The following is a 20,582-nucleotide window of genomic DNA, read 5'->3' on the forward strand; positions in this document are numbered from 1 at the left end:
AGCCATTTCCCCAGCCCCCTTGGGGAAAAATGTTCACTGAAAGATGGTCATGGTGGTGCATGCGTGTAATCCCAACATTTATAAGAAGAAGCAAGGGGATCAGGAGTTCAAGGCTCTGTTAAAAAAAAAAAGTGAACAAATATGAGTCGTTTAGAACTAGATTGAAATGTCATATTGAAGGGGAAAAGACTAAGACCTAAATAAGGAAATATCACTTGTTTGAGGTCTCAGCAAGTAGTGGCATGTGATGGTACATACTTTTAATCCCAGCACTGGGGAAGTAGAGTCGACAAGAACAGTTCAAGGTCATCTTCTGCTACCTATCCAGCTTGAGCCTATAAACAGGTCCATGACACCCTGACCCAGATAGATAATAACAACAAATGGAATCTCAAGAAGTCTATAACTCAAGGGGCTGAAGAGGCAGCTCTGCAGTCTTGTGCCTGCTGTTCCTGCACAGGACCGGAGTTTGGTTTCTAGCACCTCCGTGGTAGCCCACGACCATCTGTAACTCCAGCTCCAGTGGCCCCAGTGCTTTTCTTCTGGCCTTTTCATTCACCTGCACTCGTGTGCACTCACCCCCCACCCCCCGATTAAAAATAATAAAAGATTTTTTAAAAGAAGGATAACTCAGGAAAGGGAAGGATTCTTATAAGAAGAAACACATTAGTTCTATTTGTGAATGATTTATATTCATACACAGATAATTTTAATACTAAAAAGAGAAGAGTTTTGCTGAGTTTTGCAACCACCAATTCTGTGCAAGTTGTAGGATGTGTTGCCACTGGCGAGGTATGACATGGAATGTGAGAAGATAAAAACCACTTAGTTGGGTGTTAGGGATCTTTTACATACATATTCTCTAACTGGGTTTTTGTTTTTGTTCTTCTGTAAGCTCCTATCATTTCCCCATGGGTATCTAATAACTAAAGGCAGAACAGACACAATACTCATTCATGCCTCAGAGTCGAGACTTAGGATCTTTTGTTTGTTTTCTTTTCTTTCTTTTTTTTTTATGTTTTTAGTGCTAATTTCCCAACTCTTTCACAAGAAAATAGAATATTGCTATAATAAGAGAAATAGATTCACATGGCAAGGTCCTAAAACAGCTATAGTAAAATACTTGAGCAAGGGAATATGTAAGAGAATGGAGAGCAGGAATATTGTGGCTTATACCTGTGGTATAAGACTTGGTAGGCTGAGGCAGGGGGATTGATGTGAGTTCACAGCCAGCCTGAGCTATATACATAGTGAGTTAGTCCAGCTCTTTCACAAAGAGAAATAGAGAATGGATAAATACCAAACATTTCAAACACAAAGCTATAAAATCTTATGGCTTAGAAATACTTTGTTGTAGTTTCTTAAGAGCTTCATAACTATGTAATTTATGAGATTTAAAAATGTTTGGGCAATTACAAATTTAAAATACTCTTCTTAAACTGAGTAATAGAACATGACTTGATCCCAGCACTTGGGGGGAACAGGCAGGAGGATCAGAAGTTCAAGGCCAGCCTCAGCTACATGGAGAGTTCAAGGCCAGCCTGGGATATAGGAAATTCTGTCTAGAAACAATAGAAACAATTAAAAACTTGCTATTAACATATGAGGCACAGTTGAGTGACTTGTTGTTGTTGTTGATGTTTGATCTGTCTTGTGGAGGTAATGAGCTGTGATCCTGTTACCTAGCAGGAGGTGAGAAAGAAATTTGGCAAGTGTGGAGCAGCCAATGAAGTCACTGAAATCTGCCCAGTAAACACTGTTTGCAAAGGACTGGAAAATCCTAGATCTCTTTACTTCAGTTTGTGATAGTGTTTAGGATGTACAGAGTAGTTTAAATTATTGTGTTTTTGTTTTAAGAGAAAACTGTATTGTGACATATATTTCTAGTAATGCACCAGAAAGTGTCCTTTGTATCTTTCTAAGGTTCTAAAAGTATTTTTCTGCCTTGGGGTTATTACTAAAAAAGTGGGTCAGGAGCTAATATTGGTTTTGATTTAGTTTTTAGTAACCAAGAAGCAGACCAATTACATACTTCCTTTGTTTTTTACATGTTCCTGGTAAAGTGGGAAATTTAAAAATTTTGTTTTGTTCTTTTGAATCAGGGTTTCACTATGTGGCCCTGGCTGGTCTACAACACAGATGAGGCTGGCCTTGAACTTACAGAGACCCACCTGTCTGTGCTTTTTAAGTGCTGGAATAACAAGCATGCTGCCACATCTGACTAGAAAGAATGCTTTTAACAAGATCAAGAAAAGAATTCAAGCTATAAAATGATTTTTCCATACCATCGTAAAAGTAGAGAATAAAAAAAGCAAGATAAAGAATCAAAAGTAATAATAAAAAAGTGTCCCATAAAAATTTATGAAGACTTGAAGTTTCTGCCATTTTGAATAACTAAAATCATGTTTTCTTTATGTTTATCAGATCAGTTACTTGTCTGTTGTTGTGATAAAATACCATGACCAAAAGTGGCTTAGGGAAGAAAAGGGTTTATTTTAGCGTACAGTTCTAGGGGAGATCCAGTCAGTCCATCATGGCTGGGCTGAGCAGCAGATAAGCATTGGCAGCAGGAACAAGAAGCTGGCTGATTACATGTTATCTGCAAATTGGAAGCAGAGAGAAAAAACAATGGGGTATGTCCATAAATCTCAAAGCCTGCCCACACTGACATACTTTCTTCATCAGGGCTCTACCTCATAAAGGTTCTGTCATGTCCCTAAATAGCATCGCCAACTAGGGACCAAGTATTTAGAAACATGAGCCAATTGGGAACATTTCTCATTTAAACCACAATAGTCCTTAGAAGCATCATTAGCTCTCCTGCCCATGGTTCTGAGTTGCAGAGTGAGGACCTCTGAAGGGCTGAGGACCCCAGAGGGATCACCCTTTGGGATAGTACCTCTGAGTATTCCCCTTTTTTGGCAGGTAGAGGAAGAGCTGCAGGAGCAAGACTTCTTGGACCGCTGCTTCCAGGAGATGCTGGATGAAGAAGACCAGGACTGGTTCATCCCAGCACGAGACCTGCCTCAGGCTGTGGGACACTTACAGCAGCAGTTAAATGGACTATCAGTCAGCGACAGTCATGAATCTGAAGACATTTTGGTAAGAGCCTTCAGTAGTTCATGTGTGACATCCTGTAAGCAATATAGTGTTTAGAGTCATAGATGCTTGTGTGACCCTACACTCTACATCAGATCTCTGGAGCCTCTCAGCTGCCATGTCTTCACCCCTTAAATGGCCTCCAGCTCTGTGAAACTGTAGTCGTCAGCCTTCATTTACCCTGATGCTCTGTACTGGGATAAGATTAGAAGTCTGAGTTGGGCTTCAGTAGGACCACTTGATAATTGTCTTTCTCTTTCACTATCTGTATCTAATGTACTCTCGCTCTGCTAGGAAAACTGTTCCTATTAGAAGGAACACATTCCTCACAGGCCAGTTTGTAGTTCAGTTGAATCAGAAAAGTGAGTTCCTTGCCTTTTATTTTGATGTGGCTGGAATCCTGTGAGCACTGTGGTTCCCACATAGCTTGTGAGTGGCTGTGCCTTGCAGTGAGCCAAGACTCAACAAGACCAGCAAGGGGCACAGAAAGATGAGAAAAAGAGGTTCTGGTATCCCAGCTGGCTTCATGGAATATCGTTTTTACCATGTTAATCTGTTCAGTGGCTTGAAGTGCTATTTTGGAATGAATATCATTCAGGGGAATATCCTGAAATGGAGTGGGAAGAAAGAGGGAGGAGCCTCTGAGAATAATTCAGTGACAGCCTGGGGTGTTAAGAATCTTCCTTCTTTTCCGAGGCTTACCAGGAAGGGTACTATGGGTGTGGCTCAGTTGTGGAACACTTGCTTAGCATGTATCAGAACTGCAAAAACAAAGTTTTAAATGATTTGGTATTTTTCTCCCAGTCCCTGTCCCTCTTCCCTTCTCTTTCCCTGTACTTTCATCTTTCTGCAGGACTGGGGATTTGAACCTTGTACATGCTAGGCAAGTACATTACCAATAAGCTACATCCCTAGCCTGAAAATAAGTTTTAAAGTATAACATGACATGAAAGTAGAAAGATGGCCATCGGTATGGGGAGGGATAAGAGGCAGGTATCAGCAGAGTCAGTGTATTGCATATGTATAAAATGTTATAGTGAGCTGGGCGGTGGTGGCGAACGCCTTTAATCCCAGCACTCGGGAGGCAGAGCCAGGCGGATCTTTGTGAGTTCGAGGCCACCCTGGGCTACAAAGTGAGTTCCAGGAGAGGCGCAAAGCTACACAGAGAAACCCTGTCTCGAAAAACAAAAAAAAAAAAAAGTTATAGTGAAACTCAGTATTTTGTATGCTAAATTAATTTTTTTTAACATGAAAAATATAATAAAGTACAGCTTGCTTTGAGATATGTTTTTTCTTGATTCTTATTTCAGAGCAAAAGTAACCTGAATCCAGATGCCAAGGAGTTTATTCCAGGAGTGAAGTACTGAGCTGTTGAAAGCTTCCAGAAGGACTTGTCTTGTCCCCGTACCTGGGGTCAGCAATGCACAAAAAGGCAGAGCTGAAGGGGGGTGGCAGGGCTGTGTGGCCAGGGTGGGTTGGGTTGGGAAGGTGGTTTAACTGGATACTGTGACTGAGTAACTAATGTGCGAGGTACTACTCTCCAAGCCCTCTGAACTTTGCTCTTCTGTTCTGCTAACTTGTTCAGAGCAGTTTCCCATTTTATTTTATTTTTGAGAAGTTCTTTGGAGTTGTTTTTCCCTTGTAAGGAATGTTCTGTATGCATTCAAGCAAAATAAGCTGACCAAGGAAAACAGTATTTAAGAAGTAATCTTCCCTGCTGTGTACCTACCAGGAGCAGGGCATCTGGAGAGCTTAAGGAGTTTGCAGCTGGGTGGTAAGAGGGAAGAACAGAACAGGAGATGTAAACCAGATGCAACACTCAGATCTCCAACCCCTGACATTTCCATAGTGAACTGGGGTACCAGTGGCCCACAAAGCCCTTGTCTCCTGGCCTGAACTTTACTCAAGAAAACACAGATTTGGAAGTTCTTGGATGAATGTAACTTTGGATGGATGCAAGTTGTACATCAGAAGAACAGGGCTGGATGGTGTCTGTCATTTAGTTGCTGCTGGCCTGGTGTTGATCATAGGTGTGTAGCTGTCACTTATCATTTACAAGTCAAGGTCACATAGAGTCACTTTGCCTTCACGATCCATATAGGGGCTACTCCTGGTTTCTTTCCCTCACAGCTCTAAAAGACACTGTTAGCCGAAGTCTGAGACAGGCCTTTCGTTGGGTTAGTTGCATCTTGAATCTTTTTGGACAGTTTTGTTTTATTTTCCTTAGTCCCATAAATATCTGGTTTTTACAGTGTCTTAATTCTCTCAAAGATTTCTGTATTTTTTTTTTCAAGGAAATAACGTTTTTCCAAACACTAGTAAGCTGCTCAGCTTAGTTTGGGTGCTTCTCCTGCCTTACAGAGTGATTCCCAGAAACTAAGCTACTAAGGAGTCCTGCCTGAGAGCACAACAAAGCTCCGTGAAGCTGTTAATGGGTGTTATTGCTCCCACAGACTGGCTTTTTGTCCTCGTGGGCCTGGCTGGGTGCTCTCTTAGTTCTCCTGTGACTCATTAGGGTTTTATTGATGCTCTGTGGAACTGAATTCCACTGGGGGCTGCTGATGTGAGTAGAGGTCAAGGTGGTAGTGTTGAGGGTGAAAGGACAAGTGTCCTGTCCTGTTCATACTCCCAGGACAAGGGATTTGGAAAGGCCTGAGAGTGCTGTCCCTGTGCTGTGTGTTAGGTCTGGAAAGATCATGTAGCTTCCATGCTATCAGTTCAGCATGTGGATGTGGGCAGAGACTGGAAGAAAGGATTGAGTCTGGAAAGTTGGAACTTTTCCCTTTTTCATGAGCTAGTTTTCTAACTTTCCATTTCATTTTGGTTCCAGTGATAGAACCCAGAGTGTCACTTTTGCCAGGTTAGTCCTGCCCTTGAGCTGTTCTCAGCCCTCCCTTGTTGACTTGTAAACAGCCCCAGCAGTTAAACACAAACTTCCCTGTTTTTCCTGTTAAAAGTCTCATAGGATGGCATCTTGTGACAGTGACCTTCCCCCTTAGGTCACATCATAGTGAGTAGCTCAGGGAAATTGTATGTCCAGACACATACTGACTCCCAAAGCTTCTCCCTCAAGAAAATGAAACTAGGAACTCCTAGTCCTCTGGGAGGACTTTATTCCTGCTTCAGCTTTTAGCTTGGCTTGCCACTTCTAATAAGGAGAAGGGTATGGGTAGGGCATAAAAAGATTCTGCTGCAGCCTCCACGAGACTGTTGGAGATCAGAATGTATCAGGATTGCAGGAATATCCTTGAGAATCTCCACCTGAATATTGTGCACCCTTCTTTGAGTACTTGGCTGGGAAGCCTGTGCAAGCCTGAGGAGGTTTTGTTCCATCCTAAAGTTTTGCCCTTTGGAAGCCAAGCTGCTAGGTGTGGTCCCAGAGGCCTACATCCCCTCCTGCTGTGCTGACTTATTTTACTTGGATGTCAATCTCTGTCTTGGTTTTGAGGGTGCATTTGGTTAATACTACTAGAGTGCTGTTGGGTGTACCTGAAAGCAAGTGCTGGTGTGTTGGGTCCACCTCAGAGCAGCATACTGACTCCAGGCTTGGGATACAGCCAGTGAGGTAGGTGGTCCTTAGTAATATGTGGAATGACTTATTCCTGTGACCCAACTCTCCTATCATTCAATGTTGTGAAGTAGCATAATCATGCCCCAGACTACAGGCTCAGCCTTAGAGTTTGCCAGCTTAGCAGAAGAGTTTTGGGTTTTTGTGGGTTTTGTTTCCCCCTTGAGAATTTATACAGCAGTAGAAAATGTTCTTAATAGTTGCTGGTCTGGCTGGTCCCAGTCTTCATTTATTAGACTGAGTTCTAATTGTGATTATTTGACTCTGTAACTTTTCTTTTGTGGAGGGAGAAGGAATAAAGGAATGTCTCTTCAGGCATTTTGGACTGCATAAGAAATTATGGAGGTAGCCAAAGCCTGGGTACTAGGGTACAAAGCTCAGGGTCTGGGGCCAGTTTCTATCTATAGAGTACCTGACTTTTGGTTGTCATATAAGCAAGCCAGAAAATAGTCTAAAGATTGGATCTTTTTTATTGAACTAAGATCTCACATGTGCTATGCAAACACTACACCAGGCTGCATTCCAGACCTGTGAGAGAGGCTGGGTCTTGGGAGCCACCCCTATTTCCAAAGTCAGAAGAGCTGTGATTGCTTCATTAAGATTGTAAGGCTAACCATGTCTTAAGAATAAATGTTTTTAGTGAACTACTAAGCATTTTCCATATTATTGTTATGTCAAGGGTTTGTTTTGACTTTCAAGAGACTAAGATGCAGGTAAACAGCTCTGCAAGTCAGCACCTTCAATGAGTGAGCTGGGAAGGGGGACAGCCAGAGTGAATCTCTTGATTGGGGCTGTGGTAGATAAGCATGTGACTGCCTAGCTTCCTGAGTTTGTCCCCTGTTACTAGAGGGGACAGATCTCTTCAGTAAGAGTCTTGGTATTACATGCTATTAGTCTAGGTTTATAGGATGTTAAGAATAGGAGTTTGACTAGAAGTTGGAGGTACCCATCTGGTGGAAAAGCTTATCCCAGCCGCTCTCCTCTGGGAGAGAGAGGCAAGGGTGGGAGGCATTAGTTTTATCAAGTAGGGAGAGTAGAAAGGATGCTGATATGTGAAGCAGGGACCCTTAGTGACCTGCCATTCATAATTGCCATGAGACTCGTTGCCCCCAGGAATGGTCCGTTTTGGGATAGCTCAGTGCAGTGGGTGTGAGCACCTTCCAAAATCCATTCTGCTACCTGGAGGATGTCACCAGACTTAGACAGTCACAATCTGGAAGGAGTGGGTTTCTTTTTCCCATGTTTAATCTTCCAAGAAGTCGCTGGTAGTGGTGGGAACAGAGCAGGAATCTGCCCAGGGACACATTAGACTGCATACTACCTGCCCTCTGCCCTCATCAGCCAACACACTGCTGGACCCCAGACGTTTCTATTCCCTGGGAGTCAGGACTAGGTCGTAAGACACACTGCTCTCTTCAAGATGTCAAGCTTAGGAGCCATACTTCCTTTCCTGTTCTTGGGGAACAGGAAATTCAATAAAAGTATAATTTAAATGGAAAATTTGCTGAGCTTTCCTCCAAATTTACCTACCTTTATTTTAAAATGAATAAACATTCCAGGTTACTTAATAATATTAAGATTTTTCTTCGGGGGGGGAGGGGTAGTCCTTAGGACCTCACACAGCTAGGCAGCAAAAAAAAATTTTTTTTTGAGTCATAGTCTTGCTCTGTGGTCCAGACTAGACTTGAACCTCTGATCCTCCTGCCTCAGCCTCTCCAGTGCTGAGATTATAGGTGTGGACCACCTGGTTGTCCTAAATAGCTTAATATTGTACTGTTACTAAATTGTCTTTCAGTGCTGGGGGTTAAATGGAAGATGTCATGCATGGGTGAGGAAGTGTTCCAACAGCAAACTATATCCCTTAACTATCATATGTATTTCCTGTAAAGTAGTAACATGTTTTGCTCTATAAACACACAGAGAATTTTGTCCTGCCAGTTGTGAGCCTTCAGAAATATTTAACAGCAGATTGTGAGCAGTACTCATCTTTAATATCAGGATTTGGGAAGAGGCAGAGGCAGGTAGATCTCTAGTTTGAGGCCAACACAAGAGTTCAGACTAGCCAGGTCTACATAAATGAGACTCTGTCTATAAGTAAGTTAATAAAAATAAACTAGTACTTGAAAAGTAGAAACAGGGCCCCTAAAAAAAAAAAAAAAACAGCTTTGAACTGGGGTAGTTCCCTAATGATGCCTATCATATGTAGCTAGAGTTTTCCTGCCTTGCCCATAGTCAGAACAAATCTTTGTCACCCGACAGTCCCACAGCCGCTCAGACCCAACCAAGTAAACACAGAGACTTATATTGCTTACAAACTGTATGGCCGTGGCAGGCTTCTTGCTAACTGTTCTTACAGCTTAAATTAACCCATTTCTATTAATCTATACCTTGCCACGTGGCTTGTGGCTTACCAGCATCTTCACATGCTGTTTCTCATCGTGGCGGCTGGCAGTGTCTCTCTCTCTCTCAGCCTTCCACTTCCCAGCTTTATTCTCCTCCTTGTCCCGCCTATACTTCCTGCCTGGCCACTGGCCAGTCAGTGATTTATTTATTGACCAATCAGCAACACACTTGACATACAGCAATCATACAAATCATGAAACTCACCAGGTTTAAGTGTCTCTAAGTCACTGAGTTTAAGAATTTCCTTTAGCGCTGTAGTAACAACCACATTTGTCTCTCCCAGTCAGCTCTCTCATATGCTGGTCCCCAGGCCCTGGTATGGCTGATGCACCTTTTCTGGACATTTCATGTCAGTGGCATCAAATACTATAATTAATTTGGCCCCTTTTTGAGGTGTTCTTTCAATGTTGAGCTGTTTCCTGTTGATGAATACACTGCACTGTTGTCAGCCCCTTAAGCTTGAGTTCCAGCCTCCTCAGCTCCACTGGCTCTCCACCTCTACTTTGGCAAGTTCTCTGTGACCTTTGACGCATCTGAGGCCCATTTAATAATGAGCACAAGTGGACAGGGAATGAAACTACACGAGTGTTTCACTCAGAATCAGTGCTGAAGACTGCAACTTTCTAGTCATGTCCATGGGTATTGGCGTCCACCATGCTGGACTCTTGAGGTGGTGATGTACACAAGAGGAAAGAAGGTCAAAGTGGAGATGGAGGAGCCAGCGGAGCAAAGCAGCCTAATGATGCCCAGGCTGCCTGGCGCCTCCAGTAAACCTAGGTCTAGACTCTAGACTCTTGTCCCTGTTGCAAATGTTTAAAAGCTCACAGGGCCTTTAATCTGAAAAAACAAGCTGGAGGGATGGCTTAGCAATTAAGAGCATGGCTGCTCCTGGTTCAATTCCCAGATGGCTTACAACCATCTGAAACTCCAGTCCCAGACAGGATCTGATTTTTTTTTCTGGTCCCTGCAGGTGCACACACAGTGTTCATAAATGTAGGCAGAACACCCAAACATAAAATTACCACAGAACCCTTAAAACAATTTTCCTAAAAACACCAAAAGTATGTGTGGGGGTGGGTGGGGGGGTGGGATTACTGAAAAGTTAGTTTTGCTCTACAAATCAAATGGCATCTGTTTAAAAACTCACTGAGAATAAATGCACTTGCTGAGATGCTGAGGTAGCACCTTCCTGACTAAACCTGGTATGGACAGGTATACTGTGCCGGAGTTGAAGAGAGGGAAAACAGAACCCAGAGGTTAAAACTAGCATTGTGCATATCCAGACCTGGTTAATCTTAGTTGCCAACTGGTACTGGGAATGACAGTGCCTCTGGGCAATTCAAGAGTATTTCCTAGAAAGATTAGCTCCAGAGGAAAGACCCTCCCCCCAGGGCTGGCAGCAGCAGCCTAGCTATAAAGATCTGAGAAAGAAGTGTCCCACTGTAACCAGAGCCAGATGAGCAGCAGTGAGGAATAGGCAGGCTACTTGGCCCATAGGGATTCATTCAGACAAGAAACAATAAAATGCCTTGTGTACCTACAGCTCCCAAATCCAAGGTTAAATCAAAACTGAGACTAGGATTGTACTGTCCCCTAAATCCTACTGGGAACCTTGGGAAAGGGTGTGATAGATCTTGGGTCATTCCCTGGGAGGTAGGCATGGATATAACTTAGGTCCATCATAAGAAATTGTAACTCTGCCAAGAGGAAACGGTCCCAGCTCCTGGCAGCCAAAGCATGTGGTGTGGAAATGGGAAGTGCGGGGCCATTATATGCTTAAAAGCCTGGTAGGTGCATGCACCAGAGCAATCACCTGGAGTGTATCTTTCAACACTGAACCTGTTAGGCTAACCTGCTGGAAATGCTGAGGACACGCACAGCAATGTGTTGAGGATACCATCCTACTGGGGAGGGGGTAAAGTGCATTTATTTTCTTCCATATGTGTTTTTAACAACAACAAAAAAGCTCCTCCTCCTAACACTCACTGTCAGCTGGATGGGGGAGGGGGTGCAGGCCCTAGAAGGTATAGGAATAGAAGGCAGTGGCATTGATGCTATAGTCCAGGGGAAGCTGGTATCCAATGTGCTTGGCTCCTAGGCTGGCACCTCCCAGTGCAGAAGAATGCTGTAGCTTCATCAGGGTAAAGCTGGAAAAGGATTTCTGGGCCTGCAGCTCTCGGCCCTGAGTCAGTGCCAGGAGAAAGCCTGGAGAGAAGAACATAGAGAAGAGATCAGCAGCTAGGGCTTCAGTGGAGATGCTGGAGACCCCATGCCCAAGCATCCAGCACAGAGACACCAGGATGCTGTGGGTCCTGGGACCAGCAGCCCAAGGAACCCATACTCAACTCCAGAGCATGCAACACCCACAACTTCTTGGTGCCAGAATCCAGTAGGGACCCTGAGCTGTTTCAGAGTCTAATGTAAACCCTGCAACTGGCTGAGCTGAGGCTGCCATGCTAAATTCTTTCTTCTGACCAGAATGGTGACTAAGGCTACCACAGGTTATCACACACTGGCCTGAGCTATAAGGGGATGGAGAGATGGCTCTGTGGTTAAGGGTATTTGCTGCTCTTCAGAGGACCTGGGTTCAGTACCCAGCACCCACATGGTGGCTCACAATACCTGTAACTCCAGTTCTGACAACCCTCTTCTACTCCTCCTTGGGTACTGCACATCCATGGTGCACAGACATACTGGCAAAAATACCCACACAACATAAAAGTAAATAAATCTTAAAAAGTGATTAATACATCACTTGGAATAGAACATCTTTTCACCAGCTCAAGAGCTAGAGCTGTACAGCTCTACAGTAGAGCACAGGTTTAGCAACCACATACCCCAGGAGGGGGTCACAGGTGCTGACCCCACTTCACCCTCCTTTCCAGCTGTATCTGTTGTCTTCACCCACACATGCCCATGCAGACTCACCTTCCTTCAGCATCTCCCAGCTCTTCCACACTGAGCCCACACACACAATGGGGAGGCCAAGCTTCCCTTGGAACAAGACCTGGGAAGAAGGCAGAAATAGGACACTGCAAGCTGACCCTAGACCTTGTCAGGGCCTTGGGATGTTTCCTCAGACCAACTTCAGTCCAAGACACTCTCCCTCTAGTGGGGAAACTGGAGGTGGACTCAAGGGAAAAAAAGGGAGGGAGGAGCGGCAAGGAGGAAAACAGAAGTCATGAGAGTAAGGTGGAGAAGAGGAAAGGAATGGTCAAATGGGAAGAGGTTGAGTAGGAAGATGGAGAGCCTAGAAGACAAGCCCCACATGAAGTCAGTCTCTACAGATTCAGATGCATCAAAGCACATAGAGTTTGATGGGGCAGTCTCACCACCCTAGGCCAAGGGCCAGACCTCCTCCAGCTGCCACCCGCCTTGGTGTCTTGCTTCAACTCACCGGGTCAATCACTGGCAAAACTGCCACAATATGTTTGCCCAGTATCTCCCCAGCCTTCCTGAAGATGTACCGGGAAAGGAGATCTCCCTGCTGTGCACCTGGAGCATGGAAGAGGAAGAGGCTGGAGAATACAGGAAGCAGCCTATCTACTCTAGCCGCTCTCTCCCTTCCGTAAGGCAGAGGCCAAGTCAATGTTAGGTTGGATGCCCACATTGGTAAAGCAAGCCTCCTCCCACCATTCCAGGTACCTCCTCTTCCAGTGCCCTGCCCGAAGCAGCTCACTAAGCTTTGAGAAGATCCTCCCCTACCCCACCAGAGCAGTAGGACTAGACTCCAGTGAACTATTAAACCATATTGCTGTGTATCAGCCCTACAGACAAGGGACCCTGAGAAGACTGCTGACACCCCTGTTGGTGACCAGCACTCCCAACAGTGTGCTGCTGGCCAGCCCCATCCTGGCTGGTATTTCGAGCCTTCGTTCTGAGATAAGTCCTGGGGCCAAGCAATCCAAGTTAAAGGGGGGCAGACCTCACATTGCAAACACAAGGTGTGACAGGCAGGCTCCTCCCAAAGCCAATACAAGCTGCCTGAACTTTCCAATCCCTGCTTCTGTGAACTTGCCCAACAGACACACTTCAGGTTCTCAAACCCAGGTCTGTGGATTACATCAGCCACCTGGCCACCAGGGAGAGAAACACAAGACAATCCAGTGCTGTCTGCTCCCACCTTCGCCCTATCCACCACACCAAGTTGAGCCACAGACTCCAGGGTACTTGGTGAGACAGCCACCAGCACACAGGCTTAACCACGCACCACCCTCCCATTAGACATGCTTTTGTGGAACCAAGCTACAAACAAGCCGGCACCTGCAGTACCTTCTGCAATTTTCTGGCAAAACCCAGCAAACTTGGATTTATCAAAGTCCCTATACAGGTGGGTGAGGATTCCTAGCCGATCTGGCACCTGAGGAACACAAGAGGAGACACAAGCAGTCAATAGACACAGAAAACCCCTAGCTTGTCACCCTAAGTGGCCTTCCCAGTATGTCCATTGGAATGACCAAAATATTTTGAGACTTTTTTAAAGCTTTAAAAATTACAGGAATGTGAGATTTATCATTTGAGTAGTTTTGTCTTCCTCATGATCAAATTCATTGAAGAACTCTTAAAAAGATTGTTTGAGTTAAAGAGCAGTCCCCTACAGTTCCTATGTAAGAGTAGCAAACCAGAGGTTCTGAGAAGTGCTGCAACCAAGATATGGATTCACCTCCCAAACTGTCTTCCTCCACCACCACCAATCTAACACATCACCCTTCTGAGTCCCCCAAAATACAGATTCTCCAGAGTACATTTTAGTGGGGGTGGGATAAATATATCTACAGAAACATTACAAAATGTTTTATACACTTGTCTCATTTGGCTTTGTTTAAATTTTTTGCAAAAATGCTGAAATTCCTAAGAGGCAATGGCAGCCACACTGGTCTGAACACACTGCCACATTACTCTAAATCCTGTCATTTCCCTGTCACTTCTTCACGTTGCTCTTCTGACCCACCTGGAGACCCCCATCCCCTCCTCCTGCAGCCTCTCCTGTGGACTCCCCAGTGTCCTACACTAGGTGTACATGACTGTGGGGTAGGCAGTACCTGGAAATAGTTGAACATGGCCTGCTTGACATAGCCAATATCGTGAGGAGCTGCCTCCAGGTTGTCCATGGAGTCAAACACAATTTTTATGGCTCGGTGTGAAATCCAGTAGGCTGCAGGAGCAGAGGGCAAAGAGGACAGCCAATTACAGAGGCCATCTCCTCACCAAGAAGGAGTCTCAAGCCCAAGACCAGTTAGAAGTCAGTGATCAATCAGTGGCTCCCAGTAGGGAGGGAGGCTTTTAACCAAACTATCTGGCAGACCCAGACAAGGGAAAGCTGGTGGGAAGACTGAGTAGGTAAACTTGTCACACTGGCTCCCATTCAAAGACAAGGGTGGTGAGCTGTCATACACAGCTGCAGATACATCATGAGCTGGACCCAAAAGCCACCAAAGTAATGTATATATGCTGCCCTAAAAGTAGTGTCAGTGGGCAGTGTTTGCAGACCCCTTTCCCACTGGCAGAGAATCTCTGGACACCTATGGCCTTAACCTTCAGTTTGAATCCTTCCCTTAGGTCTCCAAAAGTCAACAGAAGTAGGCTGCACCACCATGCCATAAACTGAACCTTGGGCATGAGAGGCTACTAAGGAGCAAGATGTTAAGTGTGATTCTCCTAACACTACCCTGTACTCTGAAACAGGTTTAAGGTGCTATTTAGGGACATCTGTTTAGGTTTAGGGACCAAGAGAGCAGGGAGAGGGAGGGGGTATGTTCAGGCCCTATGTGTGCTCACCTGAGCCCTCATCTCCCATCATATGGCCCCAGCCACCACAACCATTCTCGGAGCCATTGGGATTGACAAGCCTACAGTTGGAGCCGGTTCCAGCGATGAGCACAATCCCACCTGGAGAGAGGGGATGGGGGCTCAGTGTGGCAAAGAGCCTGTATAGAGCAGCAGCTTCCCACTGCAAAAGATAGGACAGAAACCAGCCCCACAGTGGAGGGACCACCACCCAACCTCCCAGAGCAAGCAGCCCACTTGCTTCTGTCCAGGGGATGGAGGAAGAACACAAATCTGCATCTCTTCAAGGGAACGTGGTTCCCTGCCAGCTAGATTTCAAATGATCTTGGTTTACTGAGTGCCTAATGCCAGAGACTATAGCAGACTCTGTTCTTGTTTTTTGGTTTTTTGTTTTTTTTTTTTTTTGGTTTTTTGAGACAGAGTTTCTCTGTGTAGCTTTGCGCCTTTCCTGGAACTCACTTGGTAGCCTAGGCTGGCCTCGAACTCACAGAGATCCGCCTGGCTCTGCCTCCCGAGTGCTGGGATTAAAGGCGTGCACCACCACCGCCCGGCGCAGACTCTGTTCTTACAGTGACCATCAGCACCCTAAATCATTACAGACAGCCACTCCCACTTCTACAGAAGTGAAAACCCTTTTCCACAACGTCTCAAAGATGGAAGGCCTCTCAAAAATCAGAGCCTAAGCCAGTTTCATTTTTGAGATGGTCTCATAAGGTAACCCTGGCTGACCTAGGACTTATTTATGTAGAGCAGGCTGGCCTTGAACTTGCAGTGATCTGCCTGCCTCTGTCTGCTGAGAGCTGGAGTAAAAGGTGTTCACTGACATGCCTGGTGAGACTCAGTTATATACCAGCATACTACCATACCCACAGAGTCCTACACTTTCTCTTTAGTACCCGCCATCTTCTGCCCCCATAGATTCCACCCCTCACTTCCCACCCAGACATTTATCCTGCCCTCCTTCCTCCTATATCCCTGGCCCCTGGTCTAGCAAGGGTTTTAATATACCCAGGAAAGGACAGGTGGGACAGAATAACAGTGGCTGCCTTCCAGATGTTTGTAAGAGAAGTTTTGCCAGTTGTAGGTAAGGGGCTTTCTCCATAAGACAGTTCAATTCTCAACCCCATCCCCCCTTCACATCCTCACCATTCGGTGTAGCTGTGGCAATGGAACCTGCTGCATCAGTGGTGATTATGTAACTTTCACTCAGGTGGGGAAATCGGCCCTTCAACTCCTCTATCAGGAGCCTCACTGATTCCTCCTGCTCCCCACCACTCAGGGACAGGCCCTAGGCCACAAGGGAGAGGGACACGCTGAGCAAAGAAAGGAGGGAGCAGCCCCAGACCAGCTCTTTTCCTAACCCCTCTCCTCCTGACTGACACCCATATGGCCATATTCTGCTCATCTACTCTAGCCCCCCACCACCACAGTAAGCCCTTAGAAGGCCATGCCTGCAGGGACAGCCTGGCCTGGGAAAGGGTGGAAGAAAGGAAGACACAGGCAAAGGAGCAAGGTGAAAGGGTATGGAGAAAGCAGCTTGGCTTGACATTGACGGGATCTGACTGCCTGCATATCTCCCTTGCACATCTGAGAAGTAGCCACAGTCACAGCAACCTGGGAGAAGAAGAGCTAACATTTAAAGAGCCCTCCAGACTACAGGGTGCTGACCATTTTGGAATACAATCTCACTATCTCACTTTCCCAACAACTCTTAGTATCTGTATTTGCAAAATGAGGAAACTGAGGCTGAGAGAAGGTGACTGACTTAAGGGACACTATACTGGGTAGCAAAGCTGAGATTCAAATCAAGGTACCAATGGGTCTCTGGAGCCCCGTGCTCTTAAAAAACATTCTCAGCTATATAAGATCGAGGGTCCTGGCCCTAGAGACCTTTTCCTCTCATCATCAAACTCATCTAACCCTACTGGCCACCTGCTTCAGCACTGTTGATAGCCCCAGCTCCAGGTGACTCACCAGGCTTCGAAGGGGTACCTGAGGATCCACTCCAGCCTTCTGTTTGGCAGTGGTCACCATCTCGTTGATCCTCTCAACACACTTGTCTGTGCCAATCAGCTGGCCCCAACAGGGAAGGAGGAGTTAAAAAGGCTTGCAGGACCTGTACTGCCCCTGTCAGCTGCTAAGAGGTCCAGCCACCACCTGAACAGGAGTTACAGCACATTAAATAAGAACCAAGCCCTCTGGTCCCCTCAGGATGGCTTTTTACCCAGTGGTTTGTGCTCAGTCCATCTGCTTCTGACAGGATTTTCCCATCCTCAGAAAGTAAAAGGGCTTTGGACCGTGTGCCTCCCCTATAAAACACAAGTGGGGAGGAGACTCAGTCCTGCTAAAACTGCAGACAGAGCCAAGCTCGCATAGTAGTCCCTTATTAGAGTCTAGGATAAAGACAGCTTTAGCAAACCCAACCTCTACTTCCAAACCTACCTGTTTAGTGTCTGCCACACTCTGGAAAGGGAAATGGAGCCTTGCTCATTTTCTCCTTGTAGGTCCTACTTCCCCTGCAAGACCCCACTTACTCATCCCCTAGACCTTACAACTTGTCTGATGGGGGCTTCTCCACACATTAGTAAGCCCTAGTTAGCAGGACTGCTCTGAATTAAGAGTGCATTAGGTTGTTTCGTGTCTGCTTCTCATTATGAGCTCCACTAGGTACAACTCCAGAGCGATTCCCTATCCTAACCGGCCCAGGGCCTGGCCAAAGCAACTTAGGGTAAATACATCGGAGGAGAAAAGCAGACCTCTGCTCCTCTCACAGCAGCTGAGAGCCACTTTCGAGCCCCATCTCCTGTCACCAGGGTCTTCAGGACACTTAGGAGAAATGATCAGCAGGCAGGGAGAAATTTATGCAGACCTCAACAACTAAACCCTCTGGAGGAAGAGTGACATTCGGAGGGGTGATGTCCTACTGATCAGCACTTCCTGGAATGTAAAACTCGATGATCCAACTCAAAGAGGAAATCAAGTTCAGAGGGGATATTAACGAACAAGACAGCAGACTAAGAATCCCAAATCACTTCTTGACAAATTAGGGAAAATTAAGCTCTACCTTCCAGATGACTATAACAAGGCTAAGTGCAAACTCCTACATTCTGCTAAGGGTTTTTCCTTGTTTGTTTTTAAGGTGTCACAAAACAAACAAAACAAAAAACACCAGAGGCCGTCCACCTTAGCAATTCACGGAGACACTTTAAGGGTAAGTCAGCAGTGAGCTGTTATGATACCAGACCCTCCTCCTAGCATGTCCTGGTTTGACACACCCAGATCCACAAAAAAAGTTTATCATGCACAGGGGACAGGCCAAATCACCATCTTGCTCACTCTTGTTCTTGATTTACATATGTGGCAACTGAGGCCCAGAGAGGGCTGACGTCGCACCCAAAGCCATGCCCGGCAGAGCTACTTCCCAAAGTCCAACAGACCAGTTTCTGAACAGGAGACTGTGGGAACCAACAGCCGTGGAGGATCCCAGTCACCAGGACAAGACGGTGGTCTGGGGGCAGCTGCTCGACTCCCGGTTTCCCTTGGCCATAGATCTCAGTCTGGGCTTCCTCCTCTTTCCCATGTCCACTCGCGACCGGCAGCTTCCCACCTGACCCCAGCTCCGTACAACTCTTCACGTAGACACAAGCCGGGAGGGGTGTGGTCGCATCGTGGAGCCCGGAGGCTCCGGACGTGGAGAAGGCAGCCGCCCCCCGACCCGCCGCTCCCTAACGGACGGCCTCGGCCAGTCCAGCGCTCACCCTTCCACGCCGCCATAGAGCGCGGCCATGGTACAGTTGCCACCGCAGGTTCCTCTGAAGCAACCACCCTCTCACTCGGTTGATTCTCTCCACCCGCCGCCGCGCACCCGCCCCGTGTCATGTGACCTCGGCGCGCACGCGCAGGGTACGAACTGGCCCAGCCTCCGTGGCCAAGGTTGGCCAGTACTAGCCCGCTCGGTTCCAGCCCTGAGCTTCCACTCGGAGGCCGAACCTCAACGAACGAGCCTGGGAAGGTGTGCGAGGGAACGCCGGAAGCAGGCAACCGCACGGTTAATTATAGGGCGCGCACGCGCAGACGCATGCCGAGGCGTGCGCAGAGTCTGGCGGAAATGCCTGAGGACCAGGGCGGGGAGCCAAGGTTTTGTCCCCTCCTGCGCAGCTTGGGGTCTACGGTGCGCTGAGCACTGAGCCGGTACTGGGCAGAAGGGCCCCAGGCTGCTGTCAGCATCGGTCTAGCGGTGGTGGGGCTCAACAGAGCCTCAGGTTCCGTGCATGTCAGGCAGCCGCTCCACAGGTGAACTGAGCCTAGCCTGTTCTTTTTGGACAGTATCTCATCTGTGTAACCCAGACTGGCCTGGAACACAATTCTGGCTCAGCCTGCAGAAAGCTGCCATTCGCAGACCTGAGTTCACCTTCTGAACACCACCCTCCCCTATTCTAAAATGTGCAATAGAAGAGGAGCAAGATGCCATCAGGTCTGGCAGAAGAGTGGCTCCCGTGTGCCACCTCAGGCTCCTCCGGACGGTTCTTGGCCCGTTAGTGCCCCCTTCTCTCCCCTCTCCTTAATAAACCTCTCATGTGGGCCCTGTCGTACGGTGTGACTCCTGCCGTTTTTGTTTTTGTTTTTGTTGGTTTTTCAAGACGGTTTCTCTGTGTAGTTTTGGTGCCTACCAGGCTGGCCTCAAACTCACAGAGATCCGCCTGCCTCTGCCTGAAAGACCCCCACCAAAGGTCCAGACACAGTTCCCCACAAACCCCAGAAGAGCTGAGGGAAGAGTTATCTTAAAATAAACAGAACTGAGTCAGTTCCCCCCTCCTGGAGAGCATGAAGTCAGGTGATGCCCCTCTCCGGAGATAACATGACCAGACCCTGGAGATGGGTTGTAAAACTCCTGACAGTGCAAACAGATAAGCTGAAATAAGACAAAGTCCAGGCCCGGGGAAAAACTGGATCAATCAAGGATGGACCCGTACTAACCCCCTCCCCTCTAAGAAATTTTGTGGGTTTTGCCTATAAAAACTAACTTCCCCAAGAAAGAGTAACTGCGCTGCGGCCAGTGAGTGCTTGAGATGAGTTCTCTGTCTCGACTTGTAACGGAAATAAACCTTGCTTTTGCATTCTGGTATGCTAGTCCCAGGTGGTCTCTCTGGGGGTCGCGATCTGGGCATAACACTGCCTCCCGAGTGCTGGGAGTAAAGCCACCGACCCCCGGCTGTGACTCCTGCTGTTTTTTAAAATACAGCAGCTAGGGGCAGCATCGATAGCCAAGAGAACTGTCTGCTGCCCTTAACATTTCTTTGAGACATCAGGTGGAGCCTCCGTGGGGCTAACCTGCCACCTGTCCAACCTCTGCCCTCCGTCCTGCCTCCTGTGGAAAATCTCCTAACTAGTATCCTCTTTCCCTGACAGTTAATTGGCTCTGGTTGAGTTTTGGTGTGAATAGTTGGGAAGGTGGACACACATTGTCTCATGTATTCCAGACTAACCTCAAACTCTGGCTGCGGGTGAATTTAAACTCCTGATTCTCCTGCCCCCACTTCCCATGTAAATTTTTGGTGTAGGCATACTTTAAGATTAATGAGTGGACTCTGTAATTTATTTCTTACCTATCTGAGTCAGTAAAATACCAAATAACTCAAGAATAAAAACAATATTGCTACCTGATAGAGAAACTAGAAGGAGGGTCTTAATGCCCACTTGAGACATTTCCATTCACAGTACATCA

The 20,582-nt window shown here is 46.7% G+C and overlaps 2 protein-coding genes across 8 annotated transcripts in view; one reads left to right on the forward strand and one right to left on the reverse strand.

Annotated features, from left to right (window-relative positions):
* Paip2b (poly(A) binding protein interacting protein 2B) overlaps window positions 1-7,318 on the forward strand; it is a 31,771-nt gene extending 24,453 nt beyond the window's left edge. For both annotated transcript variants that reach the window (XM_052719628.1, XM_052719629.1), the window contains 2 exons: window positions 2,926-3,102; window positions 4,410-7,318. In XM_052719628.1, coding sequence (XP_052575588.1) covers window positions 2,926-3,102; window positions 4,410-4,466 — 234 coding nt within the window. In that variant the 3' untranslated portion in view covers window positions 4,467-7,318. The remainder of the gene's footprint in view (window positions 1-2,925; window positions 3,103-4,409) is intronic.
* Window positions 7,319-10,972: 3,654 nt separating this feature from the next.
* Nagk (N-acetylglucosamine kinase) lies at window positions 10,973-19,353 on the reverse strand. Of its 6 annotated transcripts, none has more exons than XM_052719621.1 (10): window positions 18,616-19,353; window positions 17,082-17,166; window positions 16,832-16,930; window positions 16,004-16,145; window positions 14,849-14,959; window positions 14,113-14,225; window positions 13,334-13,430; window positions 12,468-12,565; window positions 11,999-12,077; window positions 10,973-11,275 (listed from the first exon to the last, which is right to left on the reverse strand). In XM_052719621.1, the coding sequence occupies exons 1-10, from the start codon at window positions 18,642-18,644 to the stop codon at window positions 11,088-11,090; spliced, it is 1,041 nt and encodes a 346-aa protein (XP_052575581.1). In that variant the 5' UTR covers window positions 18,645-19,353; the 3' UTR covers window positions 10,973-11,087. The 6 variants fall into 6 exon arrangements, with proteins under 6 accessions (XP_052575581.1, XP_052575582.1, XP_052575584.1 ...); XM_052719622.1 differs by having other exon boundaries at window positions 13,343-13,430; window positions 18,616-19,341; XM_052719624.1 differs by lacking the exon at window positions 18,616-19,353 and adding an exon at window positions 18,295-18,596.
* Window positions 19,354-20,582: the final 1,229 nt, after the last annotated feature.

This window comes from Peromyscus californicus, unplaced genomic scaffold, assembly GCF_007827085.1.
Source record: "Peromyscus californicus insignis strain IS unplaced genomic scaffold, ASM782708v3 Scaffold_6__1_contigs__length_162567912, whole genome shotgun sequence".
Taxonomy (NCBI): domain Eukaryota; kingdom Metazoa; phylum Chordata; class Mammalia; order Rodentia; family Cricetidae; genus Peromyscus; species Peromyscus californicus.